General features: G+C 58.9%; 1 protein-coding gene across 6 annotated transcripts in view; it reads left to right on the forward strand.

The window, feature by feature from the left end:
* SLC9A5 (solute carrier family 9 member A5) overlaps positions 1-14,275 on the forward strand; it is a 54,209-nt gene extending 39,934 nt beyond the window's left edge. Inside the window, exons 11-17 of one of the 6 annotated variants that reach the window (XR_007352284.2) lie at positions 227-315; positions 2,015-2,141; positions 4,105-4,275; positions 7,559-7,631; positions 8,502-8,633; positions 10,405-11,620; positions 12,322-14,275. Coding sequence is in view for 5 of the 6 variants with exons in the window: in XM_075118288.1 (XP_074974389.1) it covers positions 227-315; positions 2,015-2,141; positions 4,105-4,275; positions 7,559-7,631; positions 8,502-8,633; positions 10,405-10,818; positions 12,322-12,410 (1,095 nt within the window). In the remaining variant the exon portion in view is untranslated. Of the gene's footprint in view, positions 1-226; positions 316-2,014; positions 2,142-4,104; positions 4,276-7,558; positions 7,632-8,501; positions 8,634-10,404 lie in introns of all 6 variants that reach the window. The other 5 variants (XM_075118291.1, XM_075118288.1, XM_075118290.1 and 2 more) reach the window with 5 other exon arrangements.
* The last annotated feature ends 375 nt before the right edge of the window (positions 14,276-14,650 follow it).

Here is a 14,650-nt window from a genome sequence, read left to right on the forward strand (position 1 = left end):
GGTGAGGTCAGTGGGGGGCTAATCCCCCTGGCAGACAGCTCTGCCCAGCCCCCAGGTCGGGTAGAGGGGCAGCTGGTGCCAGCAGAGGGTAGCTGGGGGCTTGGTGGCCGGCAAGGGACACAATGTGCCAGCCGAATCCTGGCACCTCCCATCTCAGCTCTGCGGGGGGATCTTCCTGAGCACAGGCGAGGGCTCTGACACTGCTCTGGTCTCTTGCTCCCCTTAGGGTGGCCACGTGCTCTCCGCCTCGAGGCTCACGCTGCCCTCCATGCCCAGCAGGACCTCCATGTCGGAGTCGTCGGTCACAAACCTCCTGTGAGTGTGCTGGCGATGGGGCTGCTGTCCTGTCCCGGGAGCTCCCGGTCCTCCCGCCCCTGGCTCTGCAGAGGGGTGGCTGCTGGGAGCAATGGCGCCCTCCTTAACCTGCCGTCCCAGGGCCTTCTGTGCACCAGCAAACAGTCCAGGCTGTGGCTGACGTGTCCCGCCCCAGGGCGGCAGATCTGCTGCCGCCTCTGGGGCATTGAGTGCTGCGGTGACCGCAGGCAATGCGTTATGATCTGCAGTGACCTTCACACGGCTTCACTCCATCGCTTACTGCTGGGCCCCACTTACTGCTCCGACGCCTCCCCGGGCTCACGCACACTCTGGCTGCTCTGCTCCGACGCTAGCTAGCTCCAACCCGCACCCCACCTGCCTCCAGGCACCAGCCAGGGCTGAGGCCAGCACATCGTTCGCGGTATAGGGAGAAGGGGAGGCTGGAGTTCTGGTTGGGTTTCTCTTGCGCTTGTGGGCAATCGCCGTGTCCCTTGTCCCTTGCCATGCGTTGGAAGCGAGTGAGTGCGTTCGGGGCTCAGGCCCATGAGCCGAGGTTGCTATGGGTGAAGCTGCCTTAACTGGTGACTTCCTGGTGGTTTAGTGCTCTGCAAGGGTAGGAAATGGGAGCGTCTCTAAGCTAACGAAGTTTTTGGCGTGTGAATTCCCAACGTGTTTTGAGGAAGTGCAGACAGTGCGTTCACGCTGTCAGCCAGCGCTGATCTCTGCTACACCTGCCTGGCCCCTTGCACAGCCCTGGCCCTTCCCTGGCCCCCTACGCAGCCCCACTCCTCCCTCATGCTCTCCCGCACAGGCCCACTCCATTCCTGGCTCCTCTCCGCTCCTTGGTGTTGAAGGATATTTCCCTGGAAGAGGGGCTGGGGGAGGTGTGTTCAGTGGGGCAATGGGAGGGGTGTGGGGCAGGGGGATGAGGGGCGACTGGGGAGGTAAGAGGAGCATGGGAGACGCAGGGCTCCAGCTGGAGCAAGGAGCGGGGTTGGGCTCTGACAAGGTTCATCAAAGACAGACTAACACGGCTGTTACTCTGAAACCTGTCATCAGAGCAGTGTTGCTCTCTGGCCCCACGTCTGCCCCTAGAGGCTGAGTGGGGGGAGGAGGGGAGGGGAGGGGTGGAGCAGGCAGGAGTGGAGCTGGAGGGAGAGCGGAGGGGACTGCTCCCTGCACTGCGAGGGACGGGGCAGGCTGGGTGGCACCAGAGAGGCCAGGAGCTGGCGCATGGGGACAGTTGTCAGCTGGCCTAGGCAGAGCTGAGATAGGTACCCGTGGGTCAGGGAATTGCTTCTCTCTGCGGTGAGTGGCCAGTCTGAGGAGCCCTGGCCCTGAGTGTGTAGGAGCCGCGGACGTGCCCCCTGGCTGTGCACACAGGCACCCACCACATGCCCGCGGGCACCCCGCACGCACCCGCACACCTGCTTCCTCCCTGCGGAGGGGCCAAGCCTAACTCTGAGCACTGGCCAGCGGGGGCGCTGGAGAGCAGAGTGCGGCGCCCAAGGGTGCAGGGAGCTCTGCGGGGCTGTGCCGATGCCCAGGCCGTGCGCTGTGATGGCTCCGGCCCGGAGACGCCCAGAACTCACCCACTGCCTCGGCCCTGGCAGACTGACTGCGCCCTGCCCGCGCCCCGGCTCTGCCCCGCCTGCCCCAGCGGCTGGCGCTGAGCGCTCTGCCCGTGTCTCCCTCGCAGGAGGGAAAGCGGCAGCGGCGCGTGTCTGGATCTGCAGGTCATCGACACCGTGAGGAGCAGGAGGGATAAGGAAGATGCCGTGATGCACCATGTGTTATGCGGGAGCCTCTACAAACCACGCAGGAGGGTGAGCGTCCCTGTGCCCCATCACCACCACGCTGCAGCATCGACAGGAGCTGTAGTGAGCCGTAGGAAACACTGGGGGGACATAGCAACCAGCCCTACCCACTCCGGGTATCCTCTGCTCCCATGGCACTTCCCACCAGAGCATGGCGCTGGCCCAGTGCTGGGCGAGCACTCGCTGTATGCACCAGCCTCGCCCCTGTACGTGTCCTTCCCAGGGCCATGGTGAGCAGAACTATTCAGAATCGCCTGGCCCTGGAGCCCCGGGAGTTTGCTGAGCACTGAGATGGACAGGGCTTCACACCCACAGCTCGTGTCTCTGTGCCCAGGACGATGGTACGGCACTGAGTTAAACAGGCAGGGGAGGAGTAACCATTAGGCCGGTATCCCTGGGACAGGGGAAATAGAGCAAAACAATAAACCAGGGAGAGGCCCTGTGTAGTGCCCGGAGCGGCCGCATCGGCCTGGGGCAGGCTAGCAGGGGACAAGGGGAGGGACCGGGACTGACATGGGAGAAGCCTGGCCGTAGCTGGCCCCATCCTAAGCATGAGCGGTTGCATCAGTCCCACCTGCTGGTCGTTCTTAAGGGCTCCAAACCCAGTACAAGTCACTAGGCCCCTGGTTAGATTGTCCAGGGGCTTCCTCCCAACCAGCATCTCCCAAACCCCTCTGAGCTGTGGGCCTCTCCTTGTCCAGGGAGCAGCTTGCTGCTACTAACAGGGGTGGGGGGAGAGGTCTGCTGGGGCTGCCCCTTCCCCAAAGGCCTAGGCTAGCCGCATGTCTGGGGCCATGCGGAGCCAGCAGTTTCCAAAGTTACAGCCAGCGTTAGGCCTCTTTGGCTGTGGGGAAAGGCCCCGCTCCCGCCACGTTCCCCTCTGCTGCGTTAGCCGGGGGCCGCTGTGCTGACGGGCGTTGGCAGAGGTCGGCACGTCGGGGTGGCGGCCCGCTCCCAGCTGTGGGGCCATGGCTCCAAAGAGCCATCTGGTCCCATCAAATTCCCACTTTTGGCACTACAGATTCTGGCTCTGACTAGAAATCCGCCCCAGGGGCACCGCTGTCCTGTCTGCACACTGCCCTGCCCCAAGGGTGGTGAGTGCAGGTTCCGGCTGGTGCTCCGACCCGAGCCACAACGTCCACATGGCTCCTCTGGTGCGCGAGCTCGTGTGAGTGTGTGTACCCCGGCTGGGGGCTCGCCGCGTCGACAGATGCCCCCAGTCACCCCGCTCTGGAGGGAGGAATGCCCCAGCGCAGCCGGCCCTTAGGAATTGCAGAGCATGGCAGGCAATGCCACACCGTGACCGGACATGGGGCTAAAGCACATGCCCAGACAGACAGACGCAAACACCCCCACACCCCGCTGTCAGGCCTACGGTGCATGCACGCACCCCCATGCCCCTGCTGTCACTGCCCGGCCCCTCCCAGCTTGCATTGTGGACACAGAACCCCTGTGGTGCATCTCCGGGGGCCCCGCCCGCTCTCAGCAACGCAAGCTCTCCCCGGGCTGCTGGGCCTAGGCCCCGCTGCCGCCAAGGGGCATTAACTTTGCCCCAATTTTAAGAACGTGCCTGAGTTCTGAAGACGTCAACAGCTGAGCGTTTCAAAGCTGCCAAGGGGGTTTAGGCACACAGCTCCCATTGCAACCCGTGGGGCTGGTTTCTCTTTGCCCATCTCGTCCCGTGGGGTGTGAGCACTCGCTGAGCAGGGCAGCCTGAAGAGCCTGTTGTGCCTTTGCCACCCCTGTCCTCTCCTCTCCTCCGTCGCTGGGATGGTGCCATGTGGCTGGGTGGAAGCCATGGGCCGGGCCTGAGGGGCACATGGCGCTAGGCCTGTGGAGAAGCCAGCCACAGCGGGCAGAGGCCCTGAGGGGGTGGGGATGGACGAGCAGTGCACGGCCCCAGAATGAATGACTCACCCCAGCTGCCCAGAGCAGGGTCCATCTCTGTTTCTTTGCCTCCTCCCTCGGCTAGTACAAGGCCAGCTACAGCCGCCACTTCATCTCCCCAAGCACACAAGAGCGGCAGGACAAGGAGATATTCCAGCAGAACATGAAGAGACGGCTGGAAACCTTCAAGTCCACGAAGCACAACGTCCGCTCCGCGAAGAGCAAGGCCAGGCTGAAGAAAGATGGCAGGAAAAAGGTGAGTTCCCCATGGGTGGTGCTGCCCCACCTGCCTTATGTGTCTTGAGTGGGCCAACCTCGCTCTGCTAGATAGAGCCCCACCAGCCACTGTCCCCTGGCTGGCAGCAGAGTGGAAACCAGCCTTGTGTTAGCCAGAGCATACGGGACAGCAGGCAACCTGCCGACATGGCAGACAGGCCCTGGGGACAGCCCCGCATGGCGGGGGATCCGGACTCTGGTGCTTTGAGCCTGCTGCTCTGGGCTGGCCCGTCTGCAAGCTAGGCATTTAAACAGGGTACCAGGCGGAGCGGCTCCATCCGTGAATCTGGCCTTTGATGAGGAGAGTTATATGTCACGTGGTTTCCTACGGTTCTAGTGACCTTGTGGGACCCCTTCGTCAAATGTCCAGCGCCCCTAGTCCCAGCAAATCCATTCCGATGGACCAGGAAGCGGATGGTGCATCTGTGGCAATGAGATCCATGCACAAAGCCGGCCAGTGCACTCACCCTGTGTCCTCAGCGGAAACAGCCCTGGAAGTGACACAAATAAGCTTCTGCCTTCTACCCTTCGCCAACTCCAGCATGGCATCGTCTTCCTCTCGGCCGCAGGGCTGCCTGGAGGAGTGAGAGGCACAGTCCAAGCAGGGTTCTCTTCTCCAGTGTTTGTATTACGTGCTGTTGCTGTCAGAAACCATGATGGAGATGGTCCGGCCTAGTGGTCAGAGCCAGAGGTTCAAAGCCAGAGTCAGAAATCCTGAGTAGGGATGGAGCAAGGCTGGAGAAGGACTTGGAACAGGGATGGGGCAGGGGCTGGAGCAGGCTATGGCTTGTGGTGTCTGTACCACTGTCAGGCAGGGGAGAGTTCCAAGCCATGAAATGAAGTGGCTCAGACTGAGCTGCCGTGTCTCGGGCTCATATACGTGCCCTGAGAGTCACCAGACTAGCTCTGGGGTGGTGGATTGGCTGGAGCCTAGCTCAAGAATGACTCATCAATGCATGGGGCGTAATCAGGCTCTAATTCTGGGATGATGCATGACCTTACAGTCGCATGTAACCAGGGAGGCTGGTACAATGTGTCGTGGGGATGCTGAGAGCCACTGAACCCAACTGTTCACCCTGTATATGATGGAAACCACTTCAAGCCAGAGGGTGCGGCAGTCCCCCAGCACCCCTAGTTCCAGCACCTGTGCATGGGATTCTCCAGTAATAGCAGCTCTCAGTCCTTTAGCCACACCCGCATCAGGTGGGATCAGTGCCACAGTCGCGGGGTGTGATTCATAGACATTAAGGTCAGAAGGGACCCTTATGATCATCTAGTCCGACCTCCTGCACAACGCAGGCCACAGAATCTCACCCACCCACTCCTGCGATAAACCTCGCACCTATGTCTGAGCTATTGAAGTCCTCAAATCGTGGTTTAAAGACTTCAAGGTGTGGAGAATCCTCCAGCAAGTGACTCATGCCCCACGCTGCAGAGGAAGATGAAAAACCCCCAGGACCTCTTCCAATCTGCCCTGGAGGAAAATTCCTTCCCGACCCCAAATATGGCGATCAGCTGAACCCTGAGCATATGGGCAAGATTCACCAGCCAGATACCTAGGAAAGAATTCTCTGTAATAACTCAGATCCCATCCCATCTAACATCCCATCACAGGCCATTTACCATGAATAGTTAACGACATTGGCAATTAATTGATCTTTATCAGTTGTCACGTCTTTATCAGCTGCAGTTTGCTTCAGTGATGCCTAAATGGCTTTGAATTTTGCAGTGACTCTCAGTTCAGGGTGGCACACAGAGTCCACTTTGCCTTCCACGGAAGCTTTTAACTTTTAGAAACAGGGAGACCCTCAGGAGACCAGTGTGACATGCTGGGGTACAGTCCCAACCAGTGGAGGGTTTGTGTCCCCCCTGCCTTATAGCCTGGGGTGCCTTGCAATGCCTTACTGTCATAGCTCCCAACCCGGGCTGCTCAGAAGCAGCCTGCCAGCATTCAGGTCACTCCCAGGTGTGTCAGTGTGTAACTGCAGCCTGCCAGTCACGCCCTGTCTCTCACCAGCCTTGGTTCTGCTGCAGGGTGACCTCAGCTCACTCCCAGTGCTGGACTTCCCCCCAGAAATGTACGTCCTGTACTGCCCAGCCCTCTCCTGGACAGTCCAGATATGTCAATTCCATTATTCCCTAAAGGGACTAATATACCAGCTTATTATCTTAAATGGAGTTTCCCAGATACTTCAACTTAACCTCACTGGTTTAGATAAGACAATAAAACAAGTGTATTAACTACAAAGAGATTCTAAGTGAGTACAAGCAATGAGGCATAAAAGTCAGAAATGGTTACAAGAAAAAACAGATAAAACTCTTCCTAGTGCCTAACTTAACAAACTACATTAGATTCAAGGAAAGTTTCTCACCACGTGCTTCCAACAGCATTACTGACCAAACTCTTTGAGTCAGGACCTATCCCCCAGAGTCCAGCAGGCTGCTCCCTTTGTCTTCTCAGGGACAGAGAATGAGATGGGCAGGGAGAGAGAGAGGGGAGCCTTGGGGGTTTGCCCCTCCTTTTTTTTTAGTCCCTCTTTGAAAAGCATTTCCAGCTGAGAGCCAGGAGACAAAGAGTCTATGTGGAAGGATGTTCCCTGCTGGTTGTTGTCACCTGTTTGAGCTTCCTTTGTCTTCCCTTCCTGCTTGATGGCTCTGTTTACGGCTTAAATTCAAATTAAGGCACACACGCTTCCTTTGTTTCGGACAGACCTGTGTGCCGACTTCTCCTGGGAGTTGTGGGGTTTGGAACGTGCTAATAACATCATACGGGGGGGTCTTACCCTTTTACATACAGTGTCGCCACACACCTTTTATCAGGACAGTGCTGATCAGCAATCTATGAGTTTCCAGATGATATTTTGTGATTGTTACAACAGCGCGTAGGGTGTGAACACAGGGGTGTATTTCATCACAGCCAATTAAACTGCCCTTCCAGCCTGTTCACGTCACCGGAGCACGGCAAAGGGGCTAGAGCGGTGCTGAGAATCTGACCCCTAAGGGCTAAAGGGGTGTGTGTGTTTGCGCACTAGTACGGGAGGGCTGTCTGTGTGCGCGTGCAGACACGTGAGTGTTGTGGTGTGGGGGGAGTGCATGAGCGTTGTGTATGCTCTAGAGCCGACCCTGGGCGCTTTGGGAGTGGCACCCCTGGCGAGTTGCTGAGCGCTGCGTGGGCAGCATGGCTCTGCAGTGACTCGGGGAATGGGGGACTCAGCCCAGGCTCCCGAGCAGGGATCTGATCCAAGACCTTTTCTTGTCATTAGCAGAAGAAGAGTGTGGCAAATACTGAGCTGCCCAACGGAAAGCCACCCAGAAGCGTTAACTGGCAGCAGACGGGTAAGGCCTAGGGGCAGCAGGGGGGCATGGGAGAGCCGGGCATGGGGAGGGCAGTGGGCTTTTTGTGCCACTAGGATCGGTCCCTGGAATGTGGTGCCTGTGATTTTTGGCACAATGTGTTCCCAGGAGGAAGGGCCTTAAGGGACCGGTAAGAATAGGAGCCTACAGGAAAGCAACATGCCCCCTTCCCTGCTATCCCTGCAGCCTCCTGCCCCCACGCCCAGCCTCCTGCCAGCTCTCGTCTCCGGAGAGCAGGGGTCGATGTGCCCGAGCAGCCTGGCACAGCTCAAGCTGGGAGGGAGCAGTGGGCAGGAGGTGGGCTGCTCCCCTGGAGGGTGGGGCTCCTCAGCAGGGACAGTGTTAGAAGCTGGTCCGGGGATGCTCGCCTCACTGGGCATTTCCAGTGGCTGGCGGTGGGCCGTCACATCCCGCCTAGGGCAGGGTGGGGGTGTGAGGCCCCCAAATCCCAGCCAGAAAGTGCCAGGGGGTGTGAAGTCAGGTTTGGCCCTGGCACCCTGGGCCCTGTGCTGCAATTGACCCAGGCGGTGGCTACATCAGACTCTGCCCCTCCAACCCCAGAGGGTGGCAGCTTCACAGGGAGGAGCTTCAGGAAGCCCAGGATCTGGGGGGAAGGTTGTGAGAGGCCACAGAGCAACTGGAAATGGTTCCTGGGCTGGTGCTGGCTTCCCCCTGGGCTGGGCTTGGGCGGGCCTGGTGAGCAGGCCAGCACTGGCCTCCCCTGAGGTGGGCTGGGCTGGGGCTGGTTTTCCCTTGGAGGCTGCAGCAGCGGGCCTGGTGGGTAGGTGCACTGACCGTGTAGGGAGGCTGAGGCCTGCGCCCACTACGCTTCCCCGTCTTCTCTCACGGCAGCTGCCGTTCTAGTGGCAGTCGACTCCGACAGTGAGGAGAGTGACAGCTCAGAGACAGAGAAGGAGGATGATGAGGGTATCGTCTTCATCGCTCGAGCAGCAGACGAGATCCTGCAGGGCAAGAAGGCATCCGGTAGGGGGCGCTCTCCCAGCGGTTGCAACGGGGCTAGTGCTGCAGGGGTGGCATGGAGAGCTGCAGTCTCTGCAGCAATGAGGCTGGGCCGGTGAAGGGTGATTTCCTGTCCCGGGAGGAGCAGAGTGTGCCTGGCTCACGGCGAGCCCTGAGCTGAGTGCCACGGGGCAGCTGGAGGGCTGACTGACAGCAGGGTAATGGCCAGCGGTGCTGCCGCAGGGCGCTGTGCCAGGACAGACGGACGGCATAGGAACTGTCCTGCCTCGAGCCAGGAGCCAGGCTGTACCTGGGCGTCCGTCACTGCTCGCTGCAGGGTTCGTTACTCAGGTTTTCGGAACCCAACGCAGTGGTAACTTCACTGGTTTGTTTTTCAGGCGGCATCAGGAATAAATCACTGGGGACACAGCTCCTCCATCTGGTAAAGGATTGGTACAAACGAGAGTGCTTTTACCTAGAACTACTTTGTGTTAGGCCCAGGGAGCTCATCTGACCCTCCCACCTAGCCCTGGCAGCCTGGGAGGGAGTCCTGGGTTGAACACTCCACAGCTGTGCTTACTGCTGCTTGGACTCAAACCTCAGGCTTCCTAGGGCATTGATATTGTTCAGAGAGCGGGGCCGGACGGGGAGCTCTGTTCTCATGGGGGAGCTCAGAGGCTGCTCTTCCTGCCTTTGTTTGCCCATGAGACGAGGAGAAGAGAAGACCCCCCACTCCTTCCCAGTCTGGGCCTGGCGTCTCCGGCCTCAGCAGGAATGCTCCCACTTGAGTGACTGGGGTGGCCAGGGGGCTGAGTGAGTGGGTGAGCCATCTTGTTAATAGGAGGTGGTCAGTGAAGAATAAAATCTGTGCGGGGGGAGGAGAGACTGCTTTCAGTCCAGCACTGGTTTGCATTAACACAGTGGTTCTCAAACTTGTTTGATTGCTGCCCTCCTCTGCCACACAACTCTCACTAATGAATAAAAACAGCCAACGGTCCGTTGTAGGAAGGGCAAAAGCAAACCTGCGCTGGGTGCTCATAATTAGATGTTCACACGGCGTCGTGGCACGTGGATTAACGTACGGATAGCAACGGCTTTGTATAGTGCTGTGCAATTGTAACACTGACAGACCCCGGCCGGCACTTGGCGGGGGCAGGATTGAACTTGGGACCTCTGGAGCTAAGTGCAGGAGCCTCTACTGCATGAGCTAAAAGCCCCGTGGCCCTTAGCTAAGGCTGTCGAGCAGACTCATTAATCTGTCTCTGAATGGGACAGATCTCCACACCCAGGTGTGTGGGTTACAGGAGCTGGACAGAAATCCGTCCAAATGCACAGCGCCGTCTGAGGACCTGATGTGTCAGCTCAGCTTTGCTAGTTACCCATCGCTGTGGGTAAAATGCGCCCAGTGAGGTTTATTTCCCTAAAGCTTCTCGCGCCCTGAATACATTCTGTGCCCCCCCTCCCCCAGGGATCCCCCCCAGTATGAGAACCTCTGCATTGCCAGCTCTTAGTGGCAAAGCCACTTTCCTGCGTCACTCCTGTGCTTCTCCATCACTGCTCAGTCACCAGCAGGGCGGATACGAGCCGGGCATCTCCCCTTTCCATACCAGGGCTGTGTTGCTGTCTCCCGTCTTGTGCAGCACACGGCTTCTGGCCCCACATGGGCCCTTTTCCTCCTGCTTGGGGCTCTGCAGGGGAGATCAGCTTCCGACCGTCAGGATGTGCTGGGCAGAGCCCAGGAAGGGGTTTCCCTAGCAGCTGGTTGTTTCACTCTCCTTTGCCTGTGTCCCCACAGGCAGCCTGGACATCTGCCCGAGCCCACGCATCATCCCCCCTTCGCCCACCTCAGCCGAGAAGGAGCTGCCCTGGAAGGGTGACCGGGGCGACCTCGCTGTTTACATCTCCTCAGAAACCACCAAAATTGTGCCAGTCGACATGCAAACCGCGTGGAAGCAAAGCATCTCCTCGCTGGAAAGTGTCGCCTCCCCGCCCGGGGCTGAGCCAGGCCCGCATGCCAAGACGGTGGCTGGCCCGGTGCTGGACGAAGGGCCCAAGCTGGAGAGACAGATGATGCCAGAGCAGCGCATCTGCTTTCAGTTCCCCAACCCTCTCTTGAGGAGCAGCAGGCCTCAGAGCGACAGCAGCCTGGAAAGGACGGAGCAGCCGGAGCTGCAGCCTTTGATGGCTCTGGACGAGCACGGCAGGATGAGTACGTCTGCCGGACCTAGCAACAGCAGGTGGCTAATTCAGTTCAACAGACCCACCAGATTTTCAGATGGATAGCATGCTCAGCCGTCACTGCAGAGCGGCCGCTCATCTGGAGCTAGCCACCTGGGGTCAAACCTCGCGGGGTCTGGCTTGGTAAATCAAAGGACTGGCAGGTGCGGTCAGAGAGCTTGGGGCGGGGAGGCCTTTCAGAGCTTGGGTTTGCACTGGGCCAGCAGCGGGCATCAGCCGGTGGAGCTAGCTATTCAAAACTCCAAGCAGGTGGGCTGGATGCATGCTGTAATAGCATCAGTGCCTGTCCCAAGCCCCTCCGCACAGTGGGAATAACCAGATCCTAAACCCAGCCCTTCCAAACCCTAAAGCAAAAGGGGCCCTTTCCTCCCAGCCTGGCAGTTTAGTGGCTCGGTCCGTGGCCTGGCTGCCCCATGACGGGGGTCTGGTGGCCTTGGCTGACCAAGTGGGTTGTGACAGGCAATTTCTCACCCCCTGTCTGCAGCGTGAGACCTCCCAGGAGGGGGTGGGGGCGCTGCTCTGCAGTCCCCGCTGCCCATTCCCCAGCTGGCAGCAGGAGCGAGGAAGAGCTCCCGAGCAATGGCCCCTCGGCTGGTGCCCCCAGCCTCGGCATTTCTTGGAGCGAGCCATCCCGTGTCCAGCTTTGTTGTGTCAGGCGAGTGTCATCGTACGAGGGGCTGGGGCGTGCCCTGCCTGCAGGGCAGCACAGAGACACATCAGCCTAGCACTGGGAGTTTGTTGCAACAACAGTGACCAGCCAAGCTCCGAGCTGGGTAAGGAGCTGAAAATAAAATGCAGGGCAGAGTCCCCCAATCAGCAGTAAAGGCAAACACCAGCTGGGAGACGAGAGCTCAGGACACCTCCATTGCATCTTCCCAGCAATTGCTGGAGCTCTGTGTGTTTAGATCACCAGTGTAAATGCCCCTCACCTGGGCATCTGGGCACTGGCCTACACTAATCGAAGAGACTCCCAACAGTGGCCTCCACTCTAGTCCACTCAGTGCTTAGTACTTGAACCCGGGACGTCTGTGGGCAGCTTCTGTCAGGGCCTGTCTACACACACAGTTAATCTGGAATAGCTACTGCACTTAAAACTCATCCCTCCCTTAATCCAAATTAACTTTTAAGTGTAGACAAGCCTGATTGGGGACAGGGTTGGTGTGGGAGGGACTTTCACTAGGCACTGCAGGTGGCTGCATGTTCCCATCTCCACCGTACTGACGCTATCCTGTCTCCAGCGCCCTGGAGCCTCACTCCGGGCTCCACCAGTCACTGGGGTCAAATGGGCGGGGGGAAGCAGTGATACGCTCCGCAGCTCTGCCCACGTGAGACAGCATACACGCACTCCCGCCAGCTGGGGTAGCATATAGCTCATGTGGGCTCCGCCAGCCCCTGGCTCCCTCTTGCTGGGCTTGGATGCCTTGCTGGCCCCTGTGAGACAACTTGTGCTTTGCTTCTTTTCCTTCTCACTTAGGAAACGCAGAAGCACCCAGGCCCAGCTCTGCGTGCTGGTGGCACAGAATTGAGCTGTCACTCCCGCTAGACTGTGCCGAGCTTCAGTAGACGGTCACCTGTCTCCTTCCTTACATGCTTTGATGAGCAGAGAAAGAGTTAACAAAGTTGGCAGTTAAATCATCCCCAGTGGGGACTGGAGTTAACCCCCACTGAGGTGAACAGGGCAGCTCCCACCTCCCGGAGCTGTTGTGTCAGGCTCTCGGCAAACACAGGCTGACAGTGCATTGGTTACACTCGGGTCCTGTTTGGAAGGTTGGGGAGGAGTCCTTGCACACTGGTGTCTGCTCAGGCCCTCCCTTTGGGGCACAGGCTATTCTTCAAGCCAAAAACTCAAAAGTGACATCAGAACGAAGCTGTGTCGCTGACCAAAGCCACAGACCTTTCCCCTGGCATCTCTCTACTGCCCCTTGCCACAAGCCCACTTCCCACAGCTCCCTCTTCCACCAGAGCTTGCTCAGCTCTTTACAGAATCACCTGCCGCCTCCCCTGCAGGGTCTGATCATCCCGTCCCTGTTCTTAAAGGGGCTCTGGCTGAAGAGGGCAGGCTGGCCCCAGGCTCCCTGGCCCTTAAAGGGGCAGAGCACCCTGTTGCAGGGGCATTTGGTTACTCGAGCTTTCATTCCGGAGCACAGGCTGGAGTGGTTTGGGAGGTCTGCTTACTCTATACGCTCACAAGCGTCCCCAGCTCAAGCCCTCACCCCCGACCCCGGAGAAGTAAGCCTGACCTCGGACACATCCAGCACCACGGTCCGTGGTTCTAACCACTAGACCCCACTGCCTCCTTCCGGGAGTTGGGGGTGAGCGGGGAGAGCATCAGCACTGTCACAGCCCCGAGATCTCCCCCCGTCTCCCCCCCCGCCCCCGGCTTTCCGTCATGCCTCCAGCCCCATGCCGTGGTCTCCAGCCCCTGCACTCGTCAGGGCTTCTTTTAGAGCCCACTGGTGCCACCTTCGAAGGCGTCTGGCCCTGTACTTGGCAACGCCCTGTAATCACGGGCCAGTCCCCGGTGGCTGAGGCGCAAATGCACTGGCTAAGCGGAAAGGTCTCTGTTACAGCTGCAGCTTATTCGCCCGGCTGCGGACCCGAGGCAGAGCCTGTGTGACCAGCGTGGCACGCCCCAGGCCGCCAGCGGGAGCTGAGCCCAGAAACACCGGCCTCTGTCCCTCGAGCTGAAAGCGAGACGCTGCCAGTGGGAGTTAGTAGCAGGCCAGCATCACAGCTGGGCTGGGGGGCTCACAATCACAGGGGCCACCCCAGGGGAGGCAGCATCCTCCCCCAGGACCCTGGCTGTCCCCCCCACCCCAGGAACGGGAGGGGTTCAGCATGGAGGGGATGCTGTCCCCTGGCCCCATCCTGCGCAAAGCACTGCCTGGGGGCAGTAATCCACATGGGAGGCTGGGAAGGTGAGTGGGTTTGGTGCCGTTTCTCAGGGCTGAGAGTTGTGATCTGGGTGCTCTAGTGAGTTAGGTAATGGCCCAGTCGTAACCTGGCGCTGCTGAGGGGACAGGCCCCTGAAACCGCTCTAAGCCAGATGGCGAGCGACCAAGCAGAACCAGAGCAGGTTTCATTCCTTTCTGGTCACAACACGGGCGGCCCCATAGCATTGCTCTCTGGAGCCCTTGTGTAGCCTCTGTTTGCTTTCATAGTGTCCTCCGTGAAGGTGCGCTGCCCTTACCTGGCTTACAGTGTGGGGAGGGAGGGCTTTGCATTACTCGTACTCTATATTTGGGGTTTTGATGATTTCTGAGATCTGGCCATAATGAAACTTTTAGCTGTGTCATGTTTTCTGTACTCCCGGGTGCAGCAAATGATGAAAGGGTGACTCTATTAATTGCAGTGACTATTGTTTTATCGTGAAAATACATGCGAAGTATTTTGTAGCTTGCATTGGAAACAATAAACTGGACTCCGCAGCCAGCGCTTCCCCTTCTTGCTCTCGTGGGAGCACTGCAGGGCTTTGTCGTACGCTGGCCCTCGAATGCCAGCTCCCGGACAACGCTGTCCTACCAGAGCTTCAAGGCACAAGACAGGAGCGTGGTACTTTACACACAAACGGGTGTGAACCTGGGAATTCAGAGGTCAGGTTACCCTGGGAAGAAATCGGCAGATGTTACGGCAGGAAACGGCAGTTGTGGCATAAGCAGCGTTGAACTCGCCCGGCTGTGACTCAGAAATAACCAGACACTGGCATGGGCACCCCGTATAAGAGGCTGGGGAGGTTAAACCTCCCCCAAAAGGCCGGCCATGCAGGGAGGAAATGCCATGGGTGCAGCGAAAGTGACCCCTCC

The sequence above is a fragment of the Caretta caretta genome, chromosome 12, assembly GCF_965140235.1.
Source record: "Caretta caretta isolate rCarCar2 chromosome 12, rCarCar1.hap1, whole genome shotgun sequence".
In the NCBI taxonomy this organism is placed as follows: domain Eukaryota; kingdom Metazoa; phylum Chordata; order Testudines; family Cheloniidae; genus Caretta; species Caretta caretta.